This window comes from Podarcis tiliguerta (genome assembly GCF_965153285.1).
Source record: "Podarcis tiliguerta genome assembly, chromosome: 5".
Classification (NCBI taxonomy): Eukaryota; Metazoa; Chordata; class Lepidosauria; order Squamata; family Lacertidae; genus Podarcis; species Podarcis tiliguerta.
This window is the reverse complement of record NC_139538.1, coordinates 89,831,314-89,858,276: the sequence shown is the minus strand read 5'-3', so window position 1 is coordinate 89,858,276 and position 26,963 is coordinate 89,831,314. Positions and strand designations below refer to the sequence as shown.

The following is a 26,963-nucleotide window of genomic DNA, read 5'->3' as shown; positions in this document are numbered from 1 at the left end:
GGGGAGCTAAACTGTCACTATTGGGTATTGTTGTTGTCTTTTACTAATCAGGATATGGAAGTCCACCAGGGATATCTGCCCAATCTGAAGTTACTGATATTATGCACGCAGACAACAAATGTTGTGTGGCTGCTAACATCTCACTCACATTCTAAATTATAAATCTATAGTCTGACATTTGATTCCAACATCTTCTGCAATAATGCAGAGATACAAATACACAAGTGCCCTATTAACAAATTTTGCTGGCACAACAAATTCATGGATCATAAAGTGCAATTGTATTAATAAATATTTAGCCACCTACTATGCTACCCATTGCATGATTCATCTTTTAAACCAAATTGCACATGTATACCACACACCTTTGATCCCTTTTGCCAGTTTGCCCCAAGAACATTGCCGCTAAAAGCAATTCAGTAAACATCATAGTCCATCATGCAGAACGTGAGAATTTTAACTTTCTACAGAAGTGTATCATTTCAAATCCAAATTCCACCACGTGCTTTTTCCCCCGCACTGAAATTTGCTTGACATTCACACACAAAAATGAGATTTTACAGCAGCAAAGTATTACTTCAGCAGTCCTGGCAGAAAACTACCTGCAATTTAAAGGAATTGTAACAGAGAAGTTGCCAAAAGTGAAAGCAAGCACTTGCAGAAGATCTTTGGTACCTGTATAAAGTCAACTGTAATCAATGAGAATTGAAAGGACACAGATAGAAACAGGACGTTGGCAATAAATTTGGACATAGGGGGGCTGTCAGATGATGAACTGAAATTATTGAATATCTTGACATCTAAACAGAAAAAAATTCCCGAACTGAACACTTTTTTCATGCAACTTATTTCTCAAGTTCTGGAACCACAGGGGGATAGCCAATGTTGTTCATTCACTGGTGGAAGAAAATTAGTTGGCTAGACAGGGAAGCCAAGTAGTTCAATTCTACCTCCCTCCCTCCTTCCCTGAAAATTCCCTCCAGAGAAATGGGTCAGATTTGCAGGAGTTGCCTCCCCCCCCCCTGCTATGGATAACCTTCTTCCATCAGCAGTCAAAAATATTTGCCACCCATAAATACCACAACTACAATTTATGAAAGGTGACAAATATTTTTTCCCTTGGACTCCTGGTTACAAAAAAGTATGTTTAATCCAATACAACAAGGAATCCGCAGCTTATCAGTCCTTTGAGTTGCATCCAGGTTCCTTTCCTCTCCAGAAAGGCATCCTTTAGATGCAGCCCTTTGCACTACATCTCAAAAAGCCAGCTACTCAAACTAAATGTCATTGATTTCATTATGAATTGCTTCCTGGGAAATTGGCTTCACAGCATCCTTAGCCTCATTGGAAAACAAAGAAAAGCCAACGTGAATATTTTAAAGCTTGAGTTACCAAAACAGTGTTCATATCCAGCTCAATTAACTGCTACTACTTAATGACTCGAGGTGATAACAAAAAAGGTCAAATGAAAACCTGAAGTATGCAGTGAAAAGCTTATCTTTCTACCATGTCATTTCAGATCTGTGCTGATGTTCCGCGCACAGAGATGTGGCTTTCACAATTTCCAATGAACAAAAATAATCAACAAAAATGGACACTTCCTTTACACATAAATAAGACACACATACAGAGCTGCACTTTCAAAATGTTTAAATGTTTAAAAGTCTGGTTTCCTCCTTGTTTTAATTCAAAAAAATGCAGTTTGCTTCGTCTAGAAGTCTTTTAATTGCTAGGGTTAATGGCATCTTTAAGGAAGTGAGTGAGGGGTGGCTTGGGTGAGTGCCTTCAGTCAAGGCATAAAAGCTTTCAGGGCCCTCTCCCCTCTCTCTACCTATGCGTCCCTTACGTAGCCTTCAGATCCACAGGGAAGAGGGTGTGTAGGGACCTGGAGAAATGCAGCTACTGAGATTGCTGGTTGCCCTGTGGCTTTTAAAAATGACAGAAGTCTGATAGGATTTCCTATTACAAATTGCAACGGGGAGACCAGAGAGTGTGTAGCAGAAGTATGGAAAAAATTAAAGCAGAGCAAGGAACTGAGTGGGATATTGGTGCAATCCCCCTTATATTTAATTTTCTGCATGTACATTATTTAGTGTTGAGAAGCTGGTTTTTTTATAAGCATCTGAGCATGTTAAAAATTTCTAAAGTTCTAAAAGTGTAACTGTCTGGAGGGTGTGCTAGGTCAACACAACGACAGCACTTTCAGAACTAATGTGTTTGCTATATAAGCCCTTTTGAAGCTTCATTAAAAAATAATAAGATATTTTCGGATGGTTTATATACTGCTAATTTTGCTGCACAGAATTTCACCTCTTTGCCAAGTACAGAAGACAAACTGCATGCCAAGTATACGTAATATTATTTAACAAAAAAATGTAAATTCCTTGCACAATGCAAGGAAATCCTAATTTGTATCATGATTTGGGGACAATAAAATGTACTGAATCACTACAGAATACCAAAGAGTACACAAAATTCCACAAGGAGGAATACATTATTTAAAGACCAAGACTGCTCTCATCTTCCTGGAATGATAAATTGCCCATGTTTGATCAGGGAAAAGTTTCATTCTGCCTACCCAACTTCTTATTATTTCCTGATTAGCCTATAATCAATAATGTTCACCATCTCACAGATAGGAGGTGCTGGACAAGGTAACATAAGATGTTCCACTTCATTCAGCCTTGAAATCAAATTGAAGACTAACTCATTAATTCTTGACTTCTAGAGCTTCCTTCTCAGTCTTTTCTTTAATTTTCTCTTTTTCTTCTAGTTTTTCCTCTTTCTGCAACAGTGACATGATCTCTGCGACTTGGTTAGTAGAAATATCAATATCTTCTTTGTCGATGAGTTCTACCACCTATGCAAATATAAACATATGTTAAACGCATAAGTTACATTGTGCTTTATTCACAATTTTTATGAAACTCTACAATTAAGGAGGAAAATAACCGAAGCATATATGCCAAAAATGATTTGTAATGTCAACCACAACCCAATTTCAAAATAGTGTGTTGAATCCAAAAGGACAGTGTGGTATTTTCCAAAGAAGTAAGATTGTTGTTGACATGTGTCTGTATAAATTACAATACAGTTAATATAAAGGAGGCTGGGTAAGTTTAGCCTGGAGATGAGAAGACTGAGAATTGTTTTGATACTGCTCTGATTTTATAAACTTGTATATTATTTAACATCAATTAGACTTTTGTTTTTAAGCTCTGAATCTATATCACATCTTTACAATTTAACCAAACCATAGAATGCACCATACTGCCATAACTTAAACCAAACTGTTTTCATTCTAAGGTCAGTTACCGTATTTTTCGCTCTATAAGACGCACCAGACCACAAGATGCACCTAGTTTTTGGAGGAGGAAAACAAGAAAAAAAATTATTCTGAATCTCAGAAGCCAGAACAGCAAGAGGGATCGCTGCGCAGTGAAAGCAGCAATCCCTCTTGCTGTTCTGGCTTCTGGGATAGCTGCGCAGCCTGCATTCACTCCATAAGACACAGACACATTTCTCCTTGCTTTTTAGGAGGGAAAAAGTGAGTCTTATAGAACAAAAAATACGGTAATTTAAGGGAGGTTTTTTTTCTTCTTCTAAGTCTTAAATTTGTTAAAACAAATTGTTTAAACAACACAAATAACAAACATTAAACAAAGCAGGTTACATTCTTCAGCAGACTCACCTTGGAAACATCATCAATGTCAATCTTTCCATCTTTATTTTCATCTAGTGCTTGGGCAAGCCTGTTTAGTTTGCTTTCTGGTATCTTCTGAATCTGTTTCATCACATTGATAAGCTCATTGATACTGATGATATTCTCCCTAAATGGGAAACACAACCTGTATACAGCAAGTAGTTACTACAAGGGGTTTTCAAAAAAACAAACAAACTATATGGCACTAGCCATATTCCATACTGAAAACCAGGGAAGGCACATTTATATTCAACTTGATTTAAAAAACTGAAATAAACCAAGACATGCTACTACAGAACCTATGAGGTAACCTGGTTTTTCAGAAAAAGGCAGTACAGCCTCCCTCTTTTTCTTATAATCCTAACAAGTATTCTGCTTCGGGACTTTAGAAACATGTACCCAACAAATCCCCTTTGGAGGAGAAAACAGCTTGCCCACTACTATATTTCAAGAAATGTTAAGGTCTAAGTCCTGCTAAGGGCCAATCTTAAGAGACGTCTTGCTAAACTTCAAGGAACGCCAGTGATTTCTGAGATGCTTGGGAACCAGTGATAATTTACATTTCATTATTTTCTACTATTTAGAAGCAGCATATTTTTTAATTACTTGTTTGATGGCATATCATCCCTTACATTTGTCTAGTAGTAATTTTGACTGGGATTATTAAAATTTAGCTCAAGAAAAGCATCATAAATTACTTTTACTTATTTAGTGAATTACACGGATCCAAGACCAAAACTAATGCTTCCTAATATTTCAACATGAATTGATTCCAGACAAGGGCATAATATTGTCTAACATCAATACCAGGGAAGATTCTGGAGCAGATCATTAAGCAAACAATCTGTGAGCACCTAGAAAGGAATGCTGTGATCACCAATAGTCAGCATGGATTTCTGAAAAATAAGTCATGTCAGACTAACCTGATCTCATTTTTTGACAGAATTACAAGCCTGGTAGATGAAGGGAACGCAGTGGATGTAGTCTACCTTGATTTCAGCAAGGCATTTGACAAGGTGCCCCATGATATTCTTGTAAAGAAGCTGGTAAAATGCGGTCTTGACTATGCTACCACTCAGTGGATTTGTAACTGGCTGACTGACCGGACCCAAAGGGTGCTCATCAATGGTTCCACTTCATCCTGGAGAAGAGTGACTAGTGGGGTGCCACAGGGTTCTGTCTTGGGCCCGGTCTTATTCAACATCTTTATCAACGACTTGGATGATGGACTCAAGGGCATCCTGATCAAATTTGCAGATGACACCAAACTGGGAGGGGTGGCTAACACCCCAGAAGACAGGATCACACTTCAAAACGACCTTGACAGATTAGAGAACTGGGCCAAAACAAACAAGATGAATTTTAACAGGGAGAAATGTAAAGTATTGCACTTGGGCAAAAAAAATGAGAGGCACAAATACAAGATGGGTGACACCTGGCTTGAGAGCAGTACATGTGAAAAGGATCTAGGAGTCTTGGTTGACCACAAACTTAACATGAGCCAACAGTGTGACGCGGCAGCTAAAAAAGCCAATGCAATTCTGGGCTGCATCAATAGGAGTATAGCATCTAGATCAAGGGAAGTTATAGTGCCACTGTATTCTGCTCTGGTCAGACCTCACCTGGAGTACTGTGTCCAATTCTGGGCACCACAGTTCAAGAAGGACACTGACAAACTAGAACGTGTCCAGAGGAGGGCAACCAAAATGGTCAAAGGCCTGGAAACAATGCCTTATGAGGATCGGCTAAGGGAGCTGGGCATGTTTAGCCTGGAGAAGAGGAGGTTAAGGGGTGATATGATAGCCATGTTCAAATATATAAAAGGATGTCACATAGAGGAGGGAGAAAGGTTGTTTTCTGCTGCTCCAGAGAAGCGGACACGGAGCAATGGATACAAACTACAAGAAAGAAGATTCCACCTAAACATTAGGAAGAACTTCCTGACAGTAAGAGCTGTTCGACAGTGGAATTTGCTGCCAAGGAGTGTGGTGGAGTCTCCTTCTTTGGAGGTCTTTAAGCAGAGGCTTGACAACCATATGTCAGGAGTGCTCTGATGGTGTTTCCTGCTTGGCAGGGGGTTGGACTCGATGACCCTTGTGGTCTCTTCCAACTCTATGATTCTATGATTCTATGATTCTATGATTGTAAACAGGTGTTGACTTATTGCAGCTAGGTCATTGGCAAAGGTTTTTTTTAAAAAACAACACATCAGATTTCTCCCAGAAAGGGCAAATCTAGATAAAGCAGGTAGAAAATATGGGCTGATATTTTGATGATATCATCATGCCATTAAAAAATCTATGGGGCAACCGCCCTTTGAATACTGTGGGCAATTCCGTGTTGTGAAGCTGCACAAGGTTCCAAAGGCAACCAAAATTATTAAGGGGATCAAGCAGCTCCCCAATGAGGAAAAGTTAAAGCATTTGGGGATTTTTAGTTTAGGGACGTGGGTGGCGCTGTGGGTTAAACCACAGAGTCTAGGACTTGCCGATCAGAAGGTTGGTAGTTCGAATCCCCGTGATGGGGTGAGCTCCCGTTGCTCGGTCCCTGCTCCTGCCCACCTAGCGGTTTGAAAGCACGTCAAAGTGCAAGTAGATAAATAGGTACCACTCCGGCGGGAAGGTAAATGGCATTTCCGTGCGCTGCTTTGGTTCGCCAGAAGCGGCTTAGTCATACTGGCCACATGACCCGGAAGCTGTACGCCGTCTCCCTCGGCCAATAAAGGGAGATGAGCGCCGCAACCCCAGAGTCGGTCACGACTGGACCTAATGGTCAGGGGTCCCTTTACCCCTTTACCTTTACTAGTTTAGAGAAAAGGTCAGGAAGAGGCAAAATTAGACAAGTGTAGAAAATTGTGCATGGAAGAGTGGATAGAATTTGTCTTTCCCCCTCTCTGGTGATACTGGCGTCCCTCTCACATGACCTGGGCTTATCTAATGGAACTGAACATGCGCAGATTCAATTCAGATGGCTTTATAAAGATTAGAAAAAAATCACAGGAGTCAATGCTTTAAGTGGAATAATCAGATCAATAAATTAAAGTGGAAATAAAATTTGGTATTATATGATTTTGTATATGTTTTGTAATAAGCATGTACTTGGTCTCATTCACTATGTTATGATTAGAATAAATTATCCATGTAAATATTTTGGAACTGATACGCAAGAGTTCAGATTGAAAAAGCCTGAGAGGCACTTCCTTCTGCAAAGGAATCAACCCATATTCACAAGAACAATCCCCTATTTGTATCGCCTGACACTTACCCAATGGGAGGGCTAGCACTACTGTCCAGCTGTCCATCCACCACTTTTTGTTCCGTCTCCAACTCCGTGATAATTTTGTCAATCTGTCCAATCATTCGGTTCACTCTTTTAGTCAATCTCTTGCTTGCTTTAGACTCTTCAACTATTTCTTCTTCTCCCTCCTTAGACAACTCCTTGATCTCTTGCAAATCCTGAGGATCAAACCAAAAACATGGTTCATAAAACCATAGTATTTAGCAAAAATCAGAGGTATCTGGTGCATTGGATGCTGCATGTACATCCAAAAGACAACTGCATAATATCAAGGTTATGGTAAGACAAAAGAGAGTTAGGAATATTTTTTAAATACAGTATTTCTTATTCCTTATTCCTTGTTGAATGGCTACGCAGTTCTCCACGTAAGCATCCCCTACAGCAGGAGTGAGAAACATTTTTCTCAACCCTGGCAAGCTCACCTCACTTGTCAATCACACCAGGTGATATGCTTTGGAGCCCTATCTGTTGGGAACTTAACATGCAGTGCTCTTTGAACCTCTGGGTTTCAGGAGCAGCACATAGCTGTCAACCGTCCCTTATTTGGCGGGAAACTCCCTTATCCCAGCGCCGTGTCCCGCTGCTGTCCCTTATTGATGATGTCCCTTAAATTTCCCGGGTTTCAAAGGAAGCAGCTCCTCTCTCTCCCTCCCTGCCAGCCAGGGAGGAGGGAGGCTCCAACTGTGTTGCTTGGCTGCGCTGCTCACCCAACAAGGAGTTTAAGAACGACTGGAGGGTGGAGCTTGCATGCCTTGTGCCGATCAAATCGGCCACGTTGTCTGGGGACTCGCCTTTGCTCAGCGCTTACCAGCAGAGATTTGACGGTTGTTTTCCTTGCTGCATCCCCTTTGCCGGGTTGCTGCGCTGTGGCAACCACCACTTGAGGCTTCTTTTGGCTGCCGATACCTTATTTTTGAGGCTGCTGGTCCCTTATTTTCAAATCTGTAAGTTGACAGCTATGGTCAACATGGAGCAACAAGAAGCAGCTGGCCACCACCATGGGTACCCTTTTCACTATTCACAGCAGCTGGTGGATTCAAGGAAGGGGGTCTGGTGTGGCCTTAAAGAGATCAATTTGTGACAATCTTCCTATTATGTGGCTTCAAAAAGCTATGGGGGTTCAGCCTGGCTTGTACTCAGGTGCTTGGAAATGTTATATGTCTTTCAGCCTCACTAGTCTGCATTCTGTGAGAGAGGGGTTTACTGAGTGGCCTTACCCACCACGGCAGCCCTGTTATGACACGGCCAAGGACTCTCAAAATTCATACCTCACTATATTCCTGCACATCATCTCTGAGCTCCTCAAGCTCCTCCTTTTCCTTTGTTAGCGATTTCTTTTGTTCCTTCAGTTTACTACAAGCATCACTTAACAAGTCAATCTCTTCTTTGGTTATTTCTTCACCCTAAAAAAAAATGGGGGGAGGGAGAGAAATGAAATAATTGTTATAAAGAGTGTCCCTTCCAGAAAACGGTTGGAACTACTCTTAGGTTTTCAACATCTTTATTTTACCTTTTTAATAATAAAAAAAATTAAGTGTAATTCCATGGGAAATCCAGAACTTTCTGATCATCAAGATGTGTATAAACGATGATACTAGTAGCACAGGATTATAATTACCTGTCCTATATTAGAGCTGTTAAATGATCTTAAAATAACTAGACCCCTAATTAATAGGATTGCTTAATGCAGTATATACAGCTGAGTGAAAAATCAGCCCAGACTCCCAAACTTCTACCCATCACAAATGCAACAGACACACTGCAAGCTGTGAGATGTGCAATCATCTTGTCCAACCAAAATAGAGAGAAGTGATGTGCTTAGGTAGCAGGCTCTGTTGAAAAAGCACCACCATGACATAGTTTTTCCATGTCTATCAGACAACACCCACTTTACAAGCCAGCATGGTTTATCTCCATGCTGAACAGGATTCAGAAAGGTATGAAATGGGGACAAAAAAGCTATTTTCCCCTTGTACATCTATATATGGGACACAGGTGGCGCTGTGGGTTAAACCACAGAGCCTAGGACTTGCCGACCTTCTGATCGGCAGTTCGAATCCCTGCGACAGGGTGAGCTTCCGTTGCTCGGTCCCTGCTCCTGCCAACCTAGCAGTTCAAAAGCACAAAGTGCAAGTAGATAAATAGGTACCGCTCCGGCGGGAAGGTAAGCGGCGTTTCCGTGTGCTGCTCTGGTTCTCCAGAAGTGGCTTAATCATGCTGGCCACATGACCCGGAAGCTGTACGCCAGCTCCCTCGGCCAATAAAGTGAGATGAGCGCTGCAACCCCAGAGTCGGCCACGACTGGACCTAATGGTCAGGGGTCCCTTTACCTTTATGTCTATATATTGTTTTATATGTGCGACATAAGTTGCATCTATCACCTGCATGAACCACTTGCCCTTTCAACAGTGTACCTGCTCTCTTATCTGGACTGCAAAAGTTGTTCATGTAACGTATGATGTAGCTGTAAGTTAATGAAGGTGGAAGCCATCGTTACAAAATCTTCTGGAGATACCTTGCAGGTATTCTTGGGTAACAGTTTCATGTGTGGCTCATGCATAAAGTCCAACATACAAGTTTCCTTTACACTCCCAGAGGGTTTCAAAAGCAAATGCTATTGGTTGAGATGAAAACCAGAGAATGCACAATCAGTGGCCAAGTCCTCTCTGGGCAAAAGGGGAAGTCTGAAGATCTGTATATAGTTTCTGACTCCATGAAACAATCTTCTACAAGATTTTTTAATACTTTTTAATACAAGAGAGAAAAGGCTGCAATTGTGTTGTGCCTTTTCCTATTTTTCTCCGCACTTCCTAGCATAACTAAGCCTGCTTCTGGGGGGCTGAGAAAGATGGAAATTTGGTAGAAAAAGTAAAGGATAGTGCTTGTGGGGAAAGAGGCACATTAAGTTTTCCACTAAGAAATTTCATCAAAATACTAAAGCCTAAAATAAGGGTTGGGGGGGGGGATCCTAGAATTCTCACATGCTTATACAAGTTTCCAGGCCAAGTGACATCACAGGAGGATCACTTAGATCAGTGTTTCTCAAAGTTGGGTCTCCATCTGTTGTTGGACTACAACTCCCATCATCCCTGGCCACTGGCCCTGCTAGCTAGGGGTGATGGGAGTTGTAGTCTGACATCAGCTAGAGGCCCAACTTTGAGAAACACAGACTTCTGTCTAAGACAACTATTGGGCACATCAGAGTTTAGAATTTAACAGAAATGATATCGCTCATAAGCCATTTTACTACTTCTAGTAGGTGCTTTTAAAATTCAAGTTTTCAATGTTCCAGAAATAAAAAAGCATTCCTAACCTTAACACATAGCCACCACAGCCATGCTTCAAACTTTGCAGCATGAAAATAACAAGAACTAATAAATAGACATCCATGTTCTTACGACTACGTCTATGCAAGAGGTACACAATTACTAAATTATAAACTATGAAGTACACCAGTGGTGGCCAACTCTTTTTGGAAAATGTACCACAAGTTAATTGCAAACTAGTTGATAGGGTCACTTTTTATGCCATAACTTGGTTCACATGACCTTCAGAAGAACCACAATCTCCCACAGCCTCCGGGCCCAAGTTGGCTACCCATGAAGTACGCTATACAGAATGCTAAACTATACTATACAAGATTACTACACAACAAGAGCAAATATATATTATGCACTGTGATTAATTTATAAATATCAGAAAAAGCTAATCAATCTAGTTAAGAATATGATACAGAAATCTCCATGTCTAATCTTCCATATCTGCTAACCCAGATAGTACATTTCAAGGAAGTGTGAATTCTTGCTATTGTTGAAACAGAGACAAGCCGGCAGGATTAACCCATAAAAACACAATTATTGTTGTTTTTTACATGGGTGCTGAAGAATCTAAATGAAAAATACCAAATGAAGATCTCTTTCAAGTCAATATACTCTTCACTGGGGAATATTAAGACTAGTGGAAGGAATTGAAAGAGTCTCCTAACCACTCAGGTTTGGAAGTAGCCTAACCACCTTATTTTAATTATTTTAACCAGTTCTTGAGCAAAGAGGCTTCCCAAAATCTATAGCTTAGAATGTGTGGGCCTTGTTGGACTCCCAATGAGCAGAAATGATGGGAGATAACAGTCCAGGAACACACGAAGGACTACAGGTTCCTATCCCTAATATAGACAGTAGAGAGCCTGTACCTATAATTTTTCTTAATGGACAATTTGGAGAATTTTAAACTTGTTCCAAGTGCAGTGCAGCTCTGCAACCTCCACCAAAATGATCTTTCAAAGCAACCCCAAAATACAAGAGATCTTGGGCACCATGAAACATACATGGAGCTCTGAATGGAAGCAATCTTAACTGAATATTGGTATATACAGGCGTACACTTAGTGTGAATCTGCATCTTTCATAACTGGATTCATTACCTAATTTAGACAGAATTAACAACCACCCCAGAGGCACTGTTCATTGCATAATTTACACAGGAGACCCAAAACGTAGTCCTGATTTACTGTCACCTGCACAGTAGCTAACTATGTCCCCAGGTTTCAGCCACTTACAATGTTCTGCAAATGAAAAACACCTGTAATTAAAAAAAAACAACAGCAGCTCTTCCACAAAATCTATTGAGTTTCTTGGATGAGAGTTAATCTTGCAACAGCCCAACGTGGAAAGTATTGTGGTGCGTTGCAGTATATTCGCTCTCAGCCTTGCCCACTATTCACCTTGATGCCCTCCAATACGGGTGCTGTATCTTTCAAAGTCTCTGAATGCAGGGTCAAGTCCACCTTTGCCAGTTCTTGTTCGGTATCCACAGCTATCTTGCTCTCCTTTATATGCACAGCTGAAGTATCAAGATCTATTGCATCCACCTCCTTCTAAAACACAAAGGGACAACATCGTATGAAACCCGGAATTTAAAAACACATTTTGAACACGACCCCAAGTTCCACCTTTGAAGCTCTATGCATGGCATTTGACAGTTCCAACACATGTTCTTCATGGGGAGAGAAGGAACTATATCAGTTGTTGTCTCTGGCTGGTGAGTGGGACTAATTTCATTTCACCTTCATGTTTGCATTTGCAGGGTAGCTGAAAGGGCAGGAAAGAGGAGGAGTTCTTGATCCACTGGGTAGCCGTACAGGTTGATGCCCCTCCCAATGATATAATTTTTGCTGAGAGGGGAAAGAATTCTGCCAGCAGCTTTTGACTGGGGCCAGGTTGCTTCTGTATGTGCAATATAATGATCATTATTGGGAAGGCAATACAGTGGTACCTTGGATTACATACGCTTCAGGTTACATACGTTTCAGGTTACAGACTCCGCTAACCCAGAAATAGTGCTTCAGGTTAAGAACTTTGCTTCAGGATGAGAACAGAAATCATGCTCCGGCAGCACAGCAGCAGAAGGAGGCCCCATTAGCTAAAGTGGTCTTCAGGTTAAGAACAGTTTCAGGTTAAGTACGGACCTCCGGAACAAATTAAGTACATAACCCGAGGTACCACTGTATGTAGGAAGAGACTCTACAGGCAGCAGCTCCTGGAGCACTAAACTCTTTTCAATCTTTTTTTGGGGGGGGGGGTAGAAACCATACATTTTCCTCTTTCACAAAGGATTATAGAAGGTTTGTGCAGAATTGTGATACTAAAAATCAGAGCCCTTATAGTGAACCATTTTTTTAAAATTAAAAAACAGTTGGGAGTTCGGCATAAGACGTGCTTAAAACTATCCTGTAACCAGTGCAAGCTTACAACTTCCCCCTACTTTTACATATCAAACCCCTGATCTGTGCGATTAAGCTTCTGAAACAGTTGCAGAAAAAAATGTATGCATCCGACTGCCCCTTTGCAACGTGACCATCATATGTATTTATTATTTTATTTATTACATGTATTTATTATGTATTTGGAAGTTGCCCATTTGGAAGAAGTGCAAAATCAACTTCACAGACAGTTAAGGGAGACTGGGGAAAAAGTCAATTTTAAATAAGGATGGAGTAAAGCGTTTACAACCAATACTGGTGCCTTTTTAAAGAGCCTACCCTTTCAGCGACCTGAAGAGTCTCTTTGGCCTTCTCAGCAGCTTCTGACAGCCTTTCCAATTCTTTTTCTTGGTTTTCTTTCCTAATAGCTTCTTCCTCCTGAAGGGTTGCCTCCAGTCTGGCTTTATTGTCCACTTTTTCTCCTTCCACTTCTGCCGCTTTAACTTGAGCTTCTTTGGCCTAAAACAAAAATAAAAAACCAATCAACTTTCCAGATTTTACACTGTTCTATAGGAATTTTAACAGAAGAATAAACTTAGTACTAGCAGTCTGGTCTAGCTGTTTACTTCTGCATTCTACAATGTAAGAAAGCGCCCACCAATCCTATGCTGCTCACTCACACAGGGTGCAAGAAGAGTAATGCTTAAAAGTGCAAAATGGGCCATCCCCAGCACTAGAATTATACTACAGTGGTACCTCGCAAGACGAATGCCTCGCAAGACGAAAAACTCGCAAGACAAAAGAGTTTTTCGTTTTTTGAGTTGTTTCGCAAGACGAATTTCCCTATGGGCTTGCTTCGCAAGACGAAAACGTCTTGCAAGTTTGTTTCCTTTTTCTTAAAACCGTTAATGCCCAGGGTGCATTCAATGCATTCCTATGGGAAATCGTGCTTCGCAAGACGAAAAATTCGCAAGACGAAAAAACTCGCAGAACGAATTAATTTCGTCTTGCGAGGCACCACTGTACAGTGAATATACTGGCTGTAGCAGAGAAAGCCCCCTTAGGAACAAAGATTTTAGACTTAATGGTGTTAACAGAACGTAGTTGCAATTTAAATAAGACATACCACACTTTCCGGGAGTGTTTGCAGGGTGGTTTTAAGCTGGTCAGCTGGTGAAAGAGTATCTGGCAGGTACATAGCTCTGGATAAAATAAGCAGTGAAGTTGGGATTTCCTGGTTCAGATGCAAGTCTAACCACTGCAATTAAAAGATAAAGTATTAGAACAGTACATCTTTCTGCACTCCAAAACACTTATGAACTGGGTAAATCAACCTTAATCCATTTATTTTTCAACTGCTAGCGAACTTCTGAATAAAAGTGCAGCTCATCAAGGATTTGGGGCAGGAGAATATCACGTTAAACAGATATCTGATAACAGATAGTCTTTCCTAGGTAAACAACTCTCAGTGTGGGACACTGATACGAGTTTGCGGCATGTATATTTGCCTCATAGCAACATACCTGCTCAATGCAAAGATTGTGGACATCACAGGACTAGGAGGGTTGGAAAGGTATGACAGTGGGGTAGGAGAGCAAAAAAAATGACAACATAGTTCACATCTGGCAACCAATGGGTAGACGAGCCTAAAAAGCTTGGGACACTAATTTTCACGGCCCTCTTGTGGCTCAGGCCGTGTTGGAAGGCTCAGTGTTGGAAGGCCTTTGCTCTAGGAAGCTTAGTTTGGTCAGAATAGAGTATACATTTCTAGGTTTAATGCTAAATGCATTACTTCTGGTACAACCTCTCCTCCTCCCGGAAGGGAGGGATTGTGACCGGGAACTGATTCCCGCGATGCGCAGGGGGCGTTCCGGTCCCTGCTTGCCACTGTCACACCACACCCCCCGGAACGGCACCCAATCGGGTGGCAGCTCAGGGGCGTGGTTTAGCCGCTCAAATGCGGCCGTGCCAGCTTTCCCCGCCATTGCACTGCCGGAATTCTTCAAGTCACCCACCCACCACTCCCTTTAGTGCGTAGCTTCTCGATTGACCTTGTTATGGACCTATGGTTGGTCGCCTTGGTTGTCCGGGGGGGGCCTGGTAGGAGTTTTTCCCCAATTGGCAAATTGGCATCGGCCTCATGGTTTCTTCGCCTACCTCGTAGCAATCGTCACAACTTTCTCAGTATTTGGCGGTTAGGCATTGGAATGTGTTGTTGGTGTGTGGAAGGGCAGGGTGTGGCCATCGCCTATCCCTTCACTTATGGGTATTCCGTTAAAGGAATCCAGTGGTTGTGGATCCTGTCCGATGCCCTGCGTGGCTGGAGGCCATGGCACGACCCCCGGTGACATCAGGGGAGAGCTTATAGTTGTATTTGCATCAACAGGCTCCCCCTACTGGTGGTTAACCCTAGACAGACTTTGGGTGGAGTCAAAATTTGCTGTTGGTCCAATGCCTAAGCCAATACCTCTCACATGCTGTAATCAATAAAGTTGTGGCCTTTTCTAGCCCATTAACCCTAATTTACTGTGTCCACGTGTCTTTATTATTCATGAGCGGGAGGCGGGTCCTCGAATCACAAATGAAGGACCAAGAGGCAATGCCAAAACACACACAGCACGAGCTGCTTTTGGGTGATCAAAAGCTCATGTCCCTTCTTTCTTCATCAGTACCTGCTTAAGCTGATCCTTCAAACGGTCTTCTGTTACGCCAAGTGCTCTCATGCCTCTTGCACGACATGCTGCTTGTAGCTCTTTAACCGTCAGGGTATCCACATTTTCCTCAGCGATCAGCTAGACAGACACAAATATCAATAACTATACTAATCACTGTGAAGAAATTATCTTTGTCACCTAATAATACAATCATTACAAGAAAGCAGGATATCATTACAGGATGGAATTCAGTTTAGTGCCAAACAAGGGCTGCCAAGCATCTTCTAATCAACTGTTCTATGTTTCGTGGTAAGACTATAGCTGTCCCGTAGCAAGTCTAATTGTGAAAAAGACCCAACATTCCCAGATGAATGAAATTCTGCATTCCACAATGCAGTTGCTTAAAGTACCGTATTTTTTCGCCCTATAGGATGCACTTTTCCCCTCCAAAAATGACGGGGAAATGTGTGTGTGTCCTATGGGGTGAATGCAGGCTTTTGCTGAAGCCTGGAGAGCGAGAGGGGTCAGTGCCCCTCGCCTGGGGGGGGGGAATAATTCCCCCCTTTATTCCACCCCCCCCCCCCCCCAAGAAAACCCCTAGGTGCGCCCTATGGGCCAGTGCGCCCTATAGGGCGAAAAATGCGGTAATTTTAAAAGCCATTAGAAACAACAGAAGCAACTGGAAAATTTGTAGCAAAAGGGAATTCTCTTACTTTATCATCTGCTTTTATAGATCTCAACCTCATTATTAGCTGAAAACGAAGAAAATTATTTGTCCCGATTGACTGAAGTTCTAACAGTTTACAGAGAGCAACCAACTGAGGTCTTGTGAGATTATCAAGGGTTAGCTCATCTTCAAATAGTTTAGAGAATCGTAAAATTTCTTCATTGCTTGGTCTTTCACCAGTTTCACGGATCTGAAAGTAGAAAACAAATTTTATAAAACTTAAAGCTACATTCCCTGAACTTTTATTTAAGAAATGTGCAGTTCTTTAATAATATATGGGATAAGTCTCAGTCTCATGACTCCACACTTATGTAATTTGGAATCAAGTGAAAAATCCTGACACCGTCAGTTTTCCTTTGAAGCAATGGCCATAGCACCTACATATAACTCTCTCTATCAGACAAGCAAGAAGAATTGCCACCATTCAAGTACGCATCCCAGCCAGGCGCTTGAGGAAGATTCAGAGCAGACCCAAAGAACACAGGTCTTACGTTTCCCACCCTCGTTGACCAATTCATGCCAAAGCAGGAAGTTCATAGCTACATCCATGGTAGGTTGTTATCCAACCTCTGCTTAAAAGCCTCTACAGAAAAGGAAAAGGGTTATTCGCTACTGCTGCTAGATTTTTGATACACCGAGAATAGGAGGTGCAATGCAGGTGGCAATCACTGACAACCCCAACTCCAGTCTGAACGTTTTGTAGCTGGACAAAGGCAAGCACACATTTGAGTGGGGCAGGCCATAAGCTTGCTTTCCATGCACTGCTCCGCATAGGAAGAAGGCTGTACTGAATTAGCTGTACTGAATGAAGCAGTGTTGTCATCTTAACTTGGTTGTTAACCAGACTGGACAAGCTGTATTTCAACAGTTTTGAAAATGGGGGCTTATGCATGGAAGAACACTGTATGTGCTCTTTACATTTTTTTAAATCTGAAGCTATCTATTTTTAAAGTAACCTGTAGCAGTTCAAAGTATTTGGGTCCCCTATCCTGCAATTCTCTTTTAAATGTCTACCATTTTCATTTGAAAGACATGCACAGCGGAAATTGTGGTATGGCATGGATCTCAGACCATTCTTGCCGTGATAATCAGAAGTGACCTGCCCAGTGGAACAGAGGATCAAAGCTAGATTACTGGCAACCGCAGCACTGCCACTTACCAGGAGGGAAAGGGGGGAAATAGCAGGGAGGTCAGTGCAGCTCCTTCACCATGCTCACCTCCCAGCCTCCCCTTCTCTCAGTAAACAGCTGCACCCCTGCTGCCAGGAAGCCAGTGTCATTAATCTTCCCCACAGAGTAAATCACTTCTGGTGACCAGAAACCACAACCAACTGCCTTGGAGGTCTGATAGCCGAATCCACTGGAAATGAAGAGGGATTCAGCATAGATAGCTCTATGGAGGAGGACAAATGGCTGTCAAACTCTGAACCTAAAACTTTTGGTTGAGGAGCAAGTCAACCCACCAGTCACCAAAAACTCCCTCTGGATAATTTGGTGCGATTCCACAGTGCATGGCTTCAAGCCTGACTACCATCTCTAATGGTATGAAATGTGTTTGGCAAAGATACAAGAAAGTACAATGGTACTTCGGGTTAAGTACTTAATTCGTTCCGGAGGTCTGTTCTTAACCTGAAACTGTTCTTAAACTGAAGCACCACTTAAGCTAATGGGGCCTCCTGCTGCCGCCGCACCGCTAGAGCTCGATTTCTGTTCTCATCCTGAAGCAATATTCTTAACCTGAAGCACTATCTCTGGGTTAGCGGAGTCTGTAACCTGAAGCGTATGTAACCCAAGGTACCACTGCACCTTTTCAGTAGTCATGCCTAGGGTTTGAAACTCTCTCCCAAGGAGGCATGTTTGGTGCCTTTCACCCGCATTAAACTCCCACCAGCAAATGGAGGCCCTTCTTGTCTGGGCAAGTCTTTAGACCGCTGAAGTGATTTGTTTTTCTGCTTCTGATTTTTGATTGGCTGCTCTTCTTACACACCTGCACTTGCTTTCAATTAGTATTTTTAATTGTGGTTGTATGTGGCTCTTTGACATTAACTTCTATTCTGCATTACATATTAGTGTTGTTCAACACCCTGGGTGCTTAATGCAGAAAGGCAAAGTATGAGTGAAATCTAATGTTGTGGAAACCCTCTGGAGTAAATTTTGAAGCGGCTGCAGGGAGAAAGGAGGTGGTGAAGTCCCATTTCACTAATACACCATCAGTAAAGAAAGGAATATTTTACCTTTTGAAAGAAGGTGGAAAAGTCTTTAGTAACATTCCCTTTGGCTGCTTTATTTTTTAAGGCGATCTCTTCAATGGTATCTTGAAGAAATTTCGCCAGTTCAAGCTTCACTCTAAGCTCTTTCTTCAATCTCTCTTCCTAAGAAGTAAATAACAAATTGGGAAGAAAAGTGGAATACAACAGGAATTTAATCAATCAAAACATCTGTTTTGCCACAAAGTATTAAACTGATGATTCATATTTTAGTTACCTTCTTAGACTTTGTCTCAAATGTTGAAGGGAGCATATTGGGGAACAGCTTTAAAGCTACGGGAAGCAGGAATTCCATGAAAGGAACAACAAGAAAGACTAGGAAAGGGACCAACCGAAAGAGATCAGCACATATCCGAAGGAACTGTAAGCAACAAATAAGTAAGAAGATTAGAAACCATAAAATCAAGTCAACATGACATAGCATGTCATCCGTAGTATGATATTTATTTGTATTCTGCATCATATTCCAACAACTTTTGGTAGATAGAAAAACCATCTTAACATCAATTTGTTAGAAGAAAATGAACTGAATTGCAAGGTAATATTTTTGCACTCCTTGCTTTAACATTGTTACATTCAAATCAGCTTTCATTTTAAACCAGACCCCTTTCTCCTTAATTTACAAATTGAAATGTTCGCTTTTTGCTTATGCTGTAAAGTCTCGTATATGTATTTCAACTACAATAGTTGAAGCAGTGGTGTGGTAGTTATTACTGAATACAACTATTTTATCTATGGCTTTGAGTAAGTAAAATGAAGAAATTTACAATTGTAAAAGTTAGAGAAAGGAGGCAACTAATAAACACATTGAACTTTTAAGCACTGAACTCTCTATATAGTCAATCTTTCAGTTTGACATTAGTTAACACTAGTTAATATTAGCCCTGGACCAGTCCGAGGGCAATAGTGCCTTCTCTGGCTGCCTCCTTCCTCCCTGCTCTGGGCGCTGGCAACAGAGAGAGCTGCAGCAGTTTCACCCCAGTGCCTCACAGGGCCGGGGGCCAATGCTCCTTGCTTCCATGTACTGGGGGGCAGAGAGAGCTCTGGTGGTTTCAGGTTCAATGCTCTTCCTTTTCAACATCACGATATATCACTATATTGTGATGTTTACCTGGTGATACATCGCAAAATTGAAAAGCTGGTGTCGTCCAGCCCTAGTTATTTTATAGATCAACTCAATAGGGTCCTTAGATTCTTTAAACTCTTGTGGACATAGTGGTTTGGATGCTAGCTTGCCTTTTAGAAATAAAACAGAGATAGAATCACACAACCAGACTATCCTCTGGCGCTCCCTAAAAATCTACTACAGAGAGATGGGTAACCCCTGGGAATGGTGCAGCGTTGTATAGCGGTTAGAGTGTCGGCCCATGACCTGGAAGACCAGGGTTCAAATCCCCAGTTGGTCCTGAAGCTCACTGAGTAGTCTTGGGCCATTCACTCTCTCTCAGCCTAACCTACCTCACAGGGTTGTTCTGGAGATTAAAAGAGGAGGGAGAGAACCATATACATCACCTTGAACACCTTGGAGAAAAGGGTAGGATATAAACACCATAGATAATAATAAATACAGGGGTTGGAGGGGGATGTAGATGGAAGGGGAACTTGCTCCTCCTTGCACAAACAGAAATGCAACTTGGGTTGAAACCATTATATGAAATGTGTTGGGGGTTTTTTAAATTAAGTAGTAGTTTAAAATGTATTTTAGTCTAACCCCAACATCTTTTAAATCACTATATACTTCAGGTATATGCATAGGTTGTATACATTGAAAGAAAGAAAAATACAAATCGTTCAACTGTTAACTTTAGTTTGCTATTACTGCTAATAAGAGGTAAAGAACAAGAGCGAGTCACTAGAATGGATGCACAAAAAAGCAGTGTTACCTGTTAAAAGTGCTAAAGAAATAAATGCATAGCAATTTTCTTTGCAACAGTAAAAGCAAGAGAACCAGTGTCAAAGATGCAGAACTTGTCAGATGTTGTCAGATTATAGCTTCCATCATCCCTGAACTCTGGCCATGCCAGCTGGGAGCTGAAGTCCAACGTCTGGAGTCACAGGTTCTCCGTGCCTGATCCATATAAGGGAACACTTGATGATGGAGTCCCCAACATGCACTATTAGAGGTTTCCCTTGTACTGTAAAGGGTAAAGGTACCCCTGCCCGTACGGGCCAGTCTTGACAGACTCTAGGGTTGTGCGCCCATCTCACTCAAAGAGGCCAAGGGCCAGCGCTGTCCAAAGACACTTCCGGGTCACGTGGCCAGCGTGACATCGCTGCTCTGGCGAGCCAGAGCCGCACACGGAAACGCCGTTTACCTTCCCGCTAGTAAGCGGTCCCTATTTATCTACTTGCACCCAGGGGTGCTTTCGAACTGCTAGGTTGGCAGGCGCTGGGACCGAACGACGGGAGCGCACCCCGCCACGGGGATTCGAACCGCCGACCTTTCGATCGGCAAGCCCTAGGCGCTGAGGCTTTTACCCACAGCGCCACCCGCGTCCCTCCCTTGTACTGTATGATGTTTAAATACTGAATTTTTGTTTTTCAATATGTAAAAATGTACAGCAATTTAAGCAGCAATCCTATACCCACTTACTTGGTAGGAAGTCCTATTGAAGTGAACAGGGCTCACTTCTGAAAAGCATTATGTGGAGTAGCATAGCTAAAGAATATACAGGTAACTTGCAGTTTACACTGATTTCACTTGTGTGGAAACTTCCCAGGGTCCTCCCGTGACCGTCCCTGAGCCCAGTAAACAGCCCTCTGCCTTGTGGAGGGGCAGTTTGGGAGTTCCTGTCTTTATGGGATTTTGTGTTTATAAACATGTGGATCCCTAGAACTGAACCCTCACGTAAGCTGTGAGTTACCTGTACACCATTGAGTGCAAGTAGCTTAAGGACACCTGCCACTCAATATTTTTCTACCATGGGGTTTGAAATTGTGCACACTTTTCTGGGTAAGAATATGCAAGCGATGTTCTGCTCCATTTAAACGCATATAGCTGCTGCTTTGTACAGTACACAGAAAAACCAAACACTTCAACAAATGTTCATGATGTTTTGTACAGCCATTTATGGGAAAAATGCATAAGCAGCCTCGGTCCAGTATACCTGAAGGAGCATCTCCACCCCCATTATTCTGCCTGGACATGAGGTCCAGCGCCGAGGGCCTTCTGGCAGTTGAAGTAGCTTCAGGTTGAGCATTTTCGGGTTGCGCTCTGCGTCAACCCAGAAGTAACGGAATGCGTTACTTCCGGGTTTCGCCCCTCGCACATGCGCTCAAAATGATGTCACGCGCATGCGCGGAAGCGGCAAATCGCGACCCACGCAAACGCGGGTTGCGTTCGCATCCAGATGTACCACTGTAGTTAAATATTTTGTTGGAAGCCTGCCAGAGTGCTGGGCAGGGTATAAATATTAATTATTATTATTATTAATAATTTCAACCAGAGATATTCAAGGTGATGTGCATTTACTGGTAAAAATGTTTCAATAATATATCGCTAATGTCACTCTGTATAAACAATAAAGCTGTTTACTCAGCTTTTAAGACATCTAAAATTGAACCACCGAAGCAATACAATGGATTCAGTACCTGTCTCCGTTCTCGGCGGGATAAAGTGCTGCCATGAAGAATTCTCCAGAGCATCCTTGCAGCAATTTTTGTATCAATCCACAACAATCGAAAGCCATGATAGTAGTGCTTCAGTTCATCAACAATTTTCTGTCCTATAGATTTTTTAACTATGCTTTCTTCTACTGTTGGGCTATAAATTGGGCCCCCTTCTTCCAGTTTCTTATTTTTATCCTTGAGAGACTTAAGCGACTTTTCTACCACGGAGTCATCATAACGGGGTTGTGAAGAATGCCACTGTCGTACTGGAAGGTAACATGGCCCCAAAACACCTCCATTAGCAGTTGGTGACCACAGGTCAAACGATCTCAAAGCTGTAAAGTGCCTTTGTCCTGATCCTTGAGTCCGATTGTAATCCCCTTTTGCAAAGCAAACGTAAACAGGAGAGGCACTAGTGCAATGTTTAAAATGAACAGTCCTGTAAAAAAAGAAGTGAGTCTTTGGCATGGCACATAGTACTTCACAATTCTTTGCATTTACCTCTACCCTATGAGTATACAAAACTAAGATAGTGACTTGAAGGACCGTCCAAAAAGATTTGTATGAGTGGAGATATAAACCCAACATTCTTTCCACTACACCTTAAAGGCCCTCTGACAAAAATCTATTCTGCTAAAAGACTTGCACACCAGATCACAACTATCAAGTTCTTGTTTCATGCTTGACAAGTTTACAGCTTCGTTTAGCAAAGTGTGTTATACAGTGGTAACCCGCAAGACGAATGCCTCGCAAGACGGAAAACCCGCAAGATGAAAGGGTTTTCCATCTGCAGAGGCGCTTCGCAAGACAAATTTACCTATGGGCTTGCTTCGCAAGACGAAAATTGACGAAAAATTTTGAGGTTTTTTTTTTTGCTCTAAAACCCCTTTTTCTGAATCGCTAAGCTGCTAAAAGCATTTTAGCAGCAAAACCGCTAATCCCTTAAGCCTTAAAAAGCCGTTTTTAGCCCTTAAAGTGCCAATAGCGCTAATAGCGCTAATCCGTCAATGGGCTTGCTTCACAAGACGAAAAAACCGCAAGACAAAAAGACTCGCAGAACGGATTCTTTTCGTCTTGCGAGGCACCACTGTATTAGGATTTACTCCAAACCTACCGAAAAGTTTGAAGCAAGATGAAATGCCTTTTTCTTAGAATTCAGCAGCTAGAATTCACTCTCTCCGGACTATTACTTACAGCTGGGAATGGGAACCTCCGCCCCATTCTTGGCCTACCAAGGGGCTCAATTGGGCCCATGAGGCCACTTTCCCCAAACTGTACCCGACCTGTCATCAGCTGGTATCACTGGTCTTGGGAACTTAAAAGGAAAGCACAGGGAAATTCCTACCCTATGAAGGGGGAGGTACTGGTGACCACACATTAATATGCTTGTTTAAAAAGGCCAGAAAGTTTGAGGACCAATTCAATATATCCAGTTCAGTTTAAGCACTTATTTTATATACAGGCACACCCCCATTTCATGTGCATTCCACTCACGTGCAACTGCATTTATGCATGCTACCACAAAATAACTGATTTGAATCAGGATATGCTGCCAAAATGGCACAAAAAGAGTAGAAGAGATGGAGAGCAGGGGAAAACAGCTTTCATGGCTGCTCCAAGAGTCTTGCCACCCTCACTCACTCAGGATCTGAGAGTCCCTCCGCCCTCCATTGCCCTCTCCTCTGCCGCCCCACAAGCAGGCAGCAACATTATTTCTTGGGGGTGGGGGAGAAACTAGATAAGAAACCATGTCCAGCAACTTCCAAGCATAGCTGTCAGCCTACAGATTTGAAAATAAGGGACCAGCAGCCTTGAAAATAAGGGATCAGCAGCCAAAATAAGGGATTTTCCAGGCACGGGTAGGTTCAACCTCTGAGCCCCTCCAAGCCAAAGGCAGAAAGCCCAGCCAGCAGCCAAACAAAGCCTCAAGCGGTCGTCCCCACAGCGCAGCAACCCGGCAAAGGGGATGCAGCAAGGAAAACCACCGTCACCTCTCTGCTGGGAAGCGCTGAGCAAAGGCGAGTCCCCAGGCAACGCGGCCAATTTGATTGGCACAAGGCATGCAAGTTCCACCACCCCAGTCATTCTTAGACTCCTTATTGGGTAGAGCCTCCCTCCTCCCTGGCCGACAGGGAGAGACAAAGAGGAGCTGCTTCCTTTGAAACCCAGGAAATTTAAGGGACATCATCAATAAGGGACAGCAGCGGGACACAGCGCTGGGATAAGGGACTTTCCCACCAAATAAGAGACAATTGACAGCTATGCTTCCAAGACTAGGCCTCGCAATGGTGCTGGGCCACAGGAGCCACCTGCCCCCAATTCAATTTTCCAGTCACCAGAGGCAGGCAGGGCGCACGAGTAGAACAGCACATTGCTGCCCAGGGAAGGTGGGTGGAATCTGCTGAGAGAGCCGCTTCCCAGCCTCTCTCAACACCGCTCTCACCACTTTACGCGACTTCACGTATACAAGTGGAGTCTGGGAACATAACCCACATGTAAGTAGGATCTACTGTGGATGTCTGCATGATTAATTTGTTTCCTCATACGTTATGAGGAAAATAAACTAATCTCTAACTTTTTGAACTACTGGGGAAACTCAGTTACTTTGGATTATTTATGATCAGCATCCCATTGAGGGAAAGTGATCTTCTGAATATGTTTACTTACGTATGATTTATTAGCCGCAGGGATGCACAGCTAAAACAAGCACGGTTTTCCAAATGACCTAGAAGTAAAAAATAAAATATAAAAAGAGTCTGTAAACCAGTAGATTGCAATACAATACACTGACCATTTGTAGCGGCACCAACATCAAAATAGCTTTGTTCAATACTACTACACCACTGCAAACAGAAACATTAATATGTTGTATGCTCAGGACAGGTTACAAGAAGCATTCAGGAGATGGGGTGATGAGCAAAGAAAGCAGATTATTCAAATAAAACTATATTGTAAGTTTCAAAGCCCAGCAATAACAGCAGCAAATGATTCAGTTTGGTTTCATTTAATTTTTAACTTGTACACTCTCTTTCCTATAACAATTTTCAATAGAAGCAAGTTGTTCAAAATTCAAGAATTCATTTCACATACAAGATTATAAACTAGAATCAACAAACAGAACAAAAGCACCCCACCAATTGCAAAATGTTAAAAAAGCTGCACTGTAGTGCCTCTCACTCTCCAAAACATTATACATTTTATGTTTCTAGAAGCTATACTTTATGTTGTTCAAATATTAATTTTAAAATTATACAAGATGGGTGACACCTGGCTTGAGAGCAGTACATGTGAAAAGGATCTAGGAGTCTTGGTTGACCACAAACTTGACATGAGCCAACAGTGTGACGCGGCAGCTAAAAAAGCCAATGCAATTCTGGGCTGCATCAATAGGAGTATAGCATCTAGATCAAGGGAAGTAATAGTGCCACTGTATTCTGCTCTGGTCAGACCTCACCTGGAGTACTGTGTCCAGTTCTGGGCACCACAGTTCAAGAAGGACACTGACAAACTGGAACGTGTCCAGAGGAGGGCAACCAAAATGGTCAAAGGCCTGGAAACGATGCCTTATGAGGAACGGCTAAGGGAGCTGGGCATGTTTAGCCTGGAGAAGAGGAGGTTAAGGGGTGATATGATAGCCATGTTCAAATATATGAAGGGATGTCACATGGAGGAGGGAGAAAGGTTGTTTTCTGCTGCTCCAGAGAAGCGGACACGGAGCAATGGATCCAAACTACAAGAAAGAAGATTCCACCTAAACATTAGGAAGAACTTCCTGACAGTAAGAGCTGTTCGACAGTGGAATTTGCTGCCAAGGAGTGTGGTGGAGTCTCCTTCTTTGGAGGTCTTTAAGCAGAGGCTTGACAACCATATGTCAGGAGTGCTCTGATGGTGTTTCCTGCTTGGCAGGGGGTTGGACTCGATGGCCCTTGTGGTCTCTTCCAACTCTATGATTCTATGATTCTATGTGGATAATTATTTAAATACATGTGGTTAGGCAACTGTATGTATTGTCTTTATATGTAGTTTTAATATATGAATGATACACACTTGTACTGAGATGTGCTCTGCTTTATTTGTATTTTAAAAAGGATTTTTAATTATTATTTATTTTGCAATTTGTTTTTTAATGTCAGTCTACAGTTACACCTTGCAATACTTAAGGCATAGTCATTAGTGGATAACAGGCCATTCTTAGAAGCACTTAAGGCTACTTAAGAAGCACATACAAGATAAGATTAGCAATGAGATTCTAAGGGGATTTTAGAAAGAAAACAAGTGATTATCTTATTAAAGCTGAAAACACACACAATAAAACTAATAAGAAAAATATGCAGACCACAACAAAATGTAATCAAACAAAGCCAGTGTATGGCATACAACTGTTAGTATAAGGAAGAGGCAGGAGACAGAAATGCTTCTAAATTAGATCTGGGGATTAGTCACACTAGGAATACTCTGCAACTGCACATGTGCCATGTTTCACCTGAGATTTGGCACCTCACACAAAGCCTAAACAGAAAAGTGCGAGTGTGTCTGAAGTTTTCTACTGTTTAAAAATAAATACGTTTGTAGCCTTCATTGTTGCAGATATCTTTAAAGTCTTTGAAAGGATATCATGTTGAAGTGATAACGGTTCTGTATCATGAATGACTAAATGCATAGCCTAGACACTTTTCCACCTAATTATCACCAGACACTAATTCACATCACAAAGACGAGTTCTATAGGTCTCAGACATTAATTACACCACAAAGTATGTACATTCAGAAGTCTGTTCCCAGTAATCTTTGAGATATATTTTATACACCCATCAGTTTAATGGTCCCGAGATCAAAGTTCACTGAACACTTCACCTGAAGGAGTCATTGAATCATATTTTCAAAGGTTTCATAAAGAAGCTGCACTTAGAACAGTGAATAGAGGATTAACTAGTGCCATGCCAGTTCATCAGCTCCATCTTGCACCCTCCAGATGCAATCATTAGGCTGGGGTCCTCTATTCCGATGGCTT

At 42.1% G+C, this 26,963-nt stretch overlaps 1 protein-coding gene across 5 annotated transcripts in view; it reads right to left on the bottom strand.

The window, feature by feature from the left end:
- Nucleotides 1-220: 220 nt before the first annotated feature.
- LETM1 (leucine zipper and EF-hand containing transmembrane protein 1) overlaps nt 221-26,963 on the bottom strand; it is a 28,943-nt gene continuing 2,200 nt past the window's right edge. Inside the window, exons 2-14 of one of the 5 annotated variants that reach the window (XM_083440755.1) lie at nt 24,621-24,678; nt 21,936-22,392; nt 18,562-18,705; nt 18,312-18,449; nt 16,065-16,268; nt 15,370-15,489; nt 13,824-13,955; nt 13,037-13,216; nt 11,720-11,872; nt 8,269-8,403; nt 6,968-7,158; nt 3,692-3,830; nt 221-2,860 (exon numbers count right to left, since the gene is read on the bottom strand). In XM_083440755.1, coding sequence (XP_083296881.1) covers nt 2,711-2,860; nt 3,692-3,830; nt 6,968-7,158; nt 8,269-8,403; nt 11,720-11,872; nt 13,037-13,216; nt 13,824-13,955; nt 15,370-15,489; nt 16,065-16,268; nt 18,312-18,449; nt 18,562-18,705; nt 21,936-22,392; nt 24,621-24,678 — 2,201 coding nt within the window. In that variant the 3' untranslated portion in view covers nt 221-2,710. Of the gene's footprint in view, nt 2,861-3,640; nt 3,849-6,967; nt 7,159-8,268; nt 8,404-11,719; nt 11,873-13,036; nt 13,217-13,823; nt 13,956-15,369; nt 15,490-16,064; nt 16,269-18,311; nt 18,450-18,561; nt 18,706-21,935; nt 22,393-24,620; nt 24,679-26,963 lie in introns of those variants that run through there. The other 4 variants (XM_083440756.1, XM_083440753.1, XM_083440754.1 and 1 more) reach the window with 4 other exon arrangements.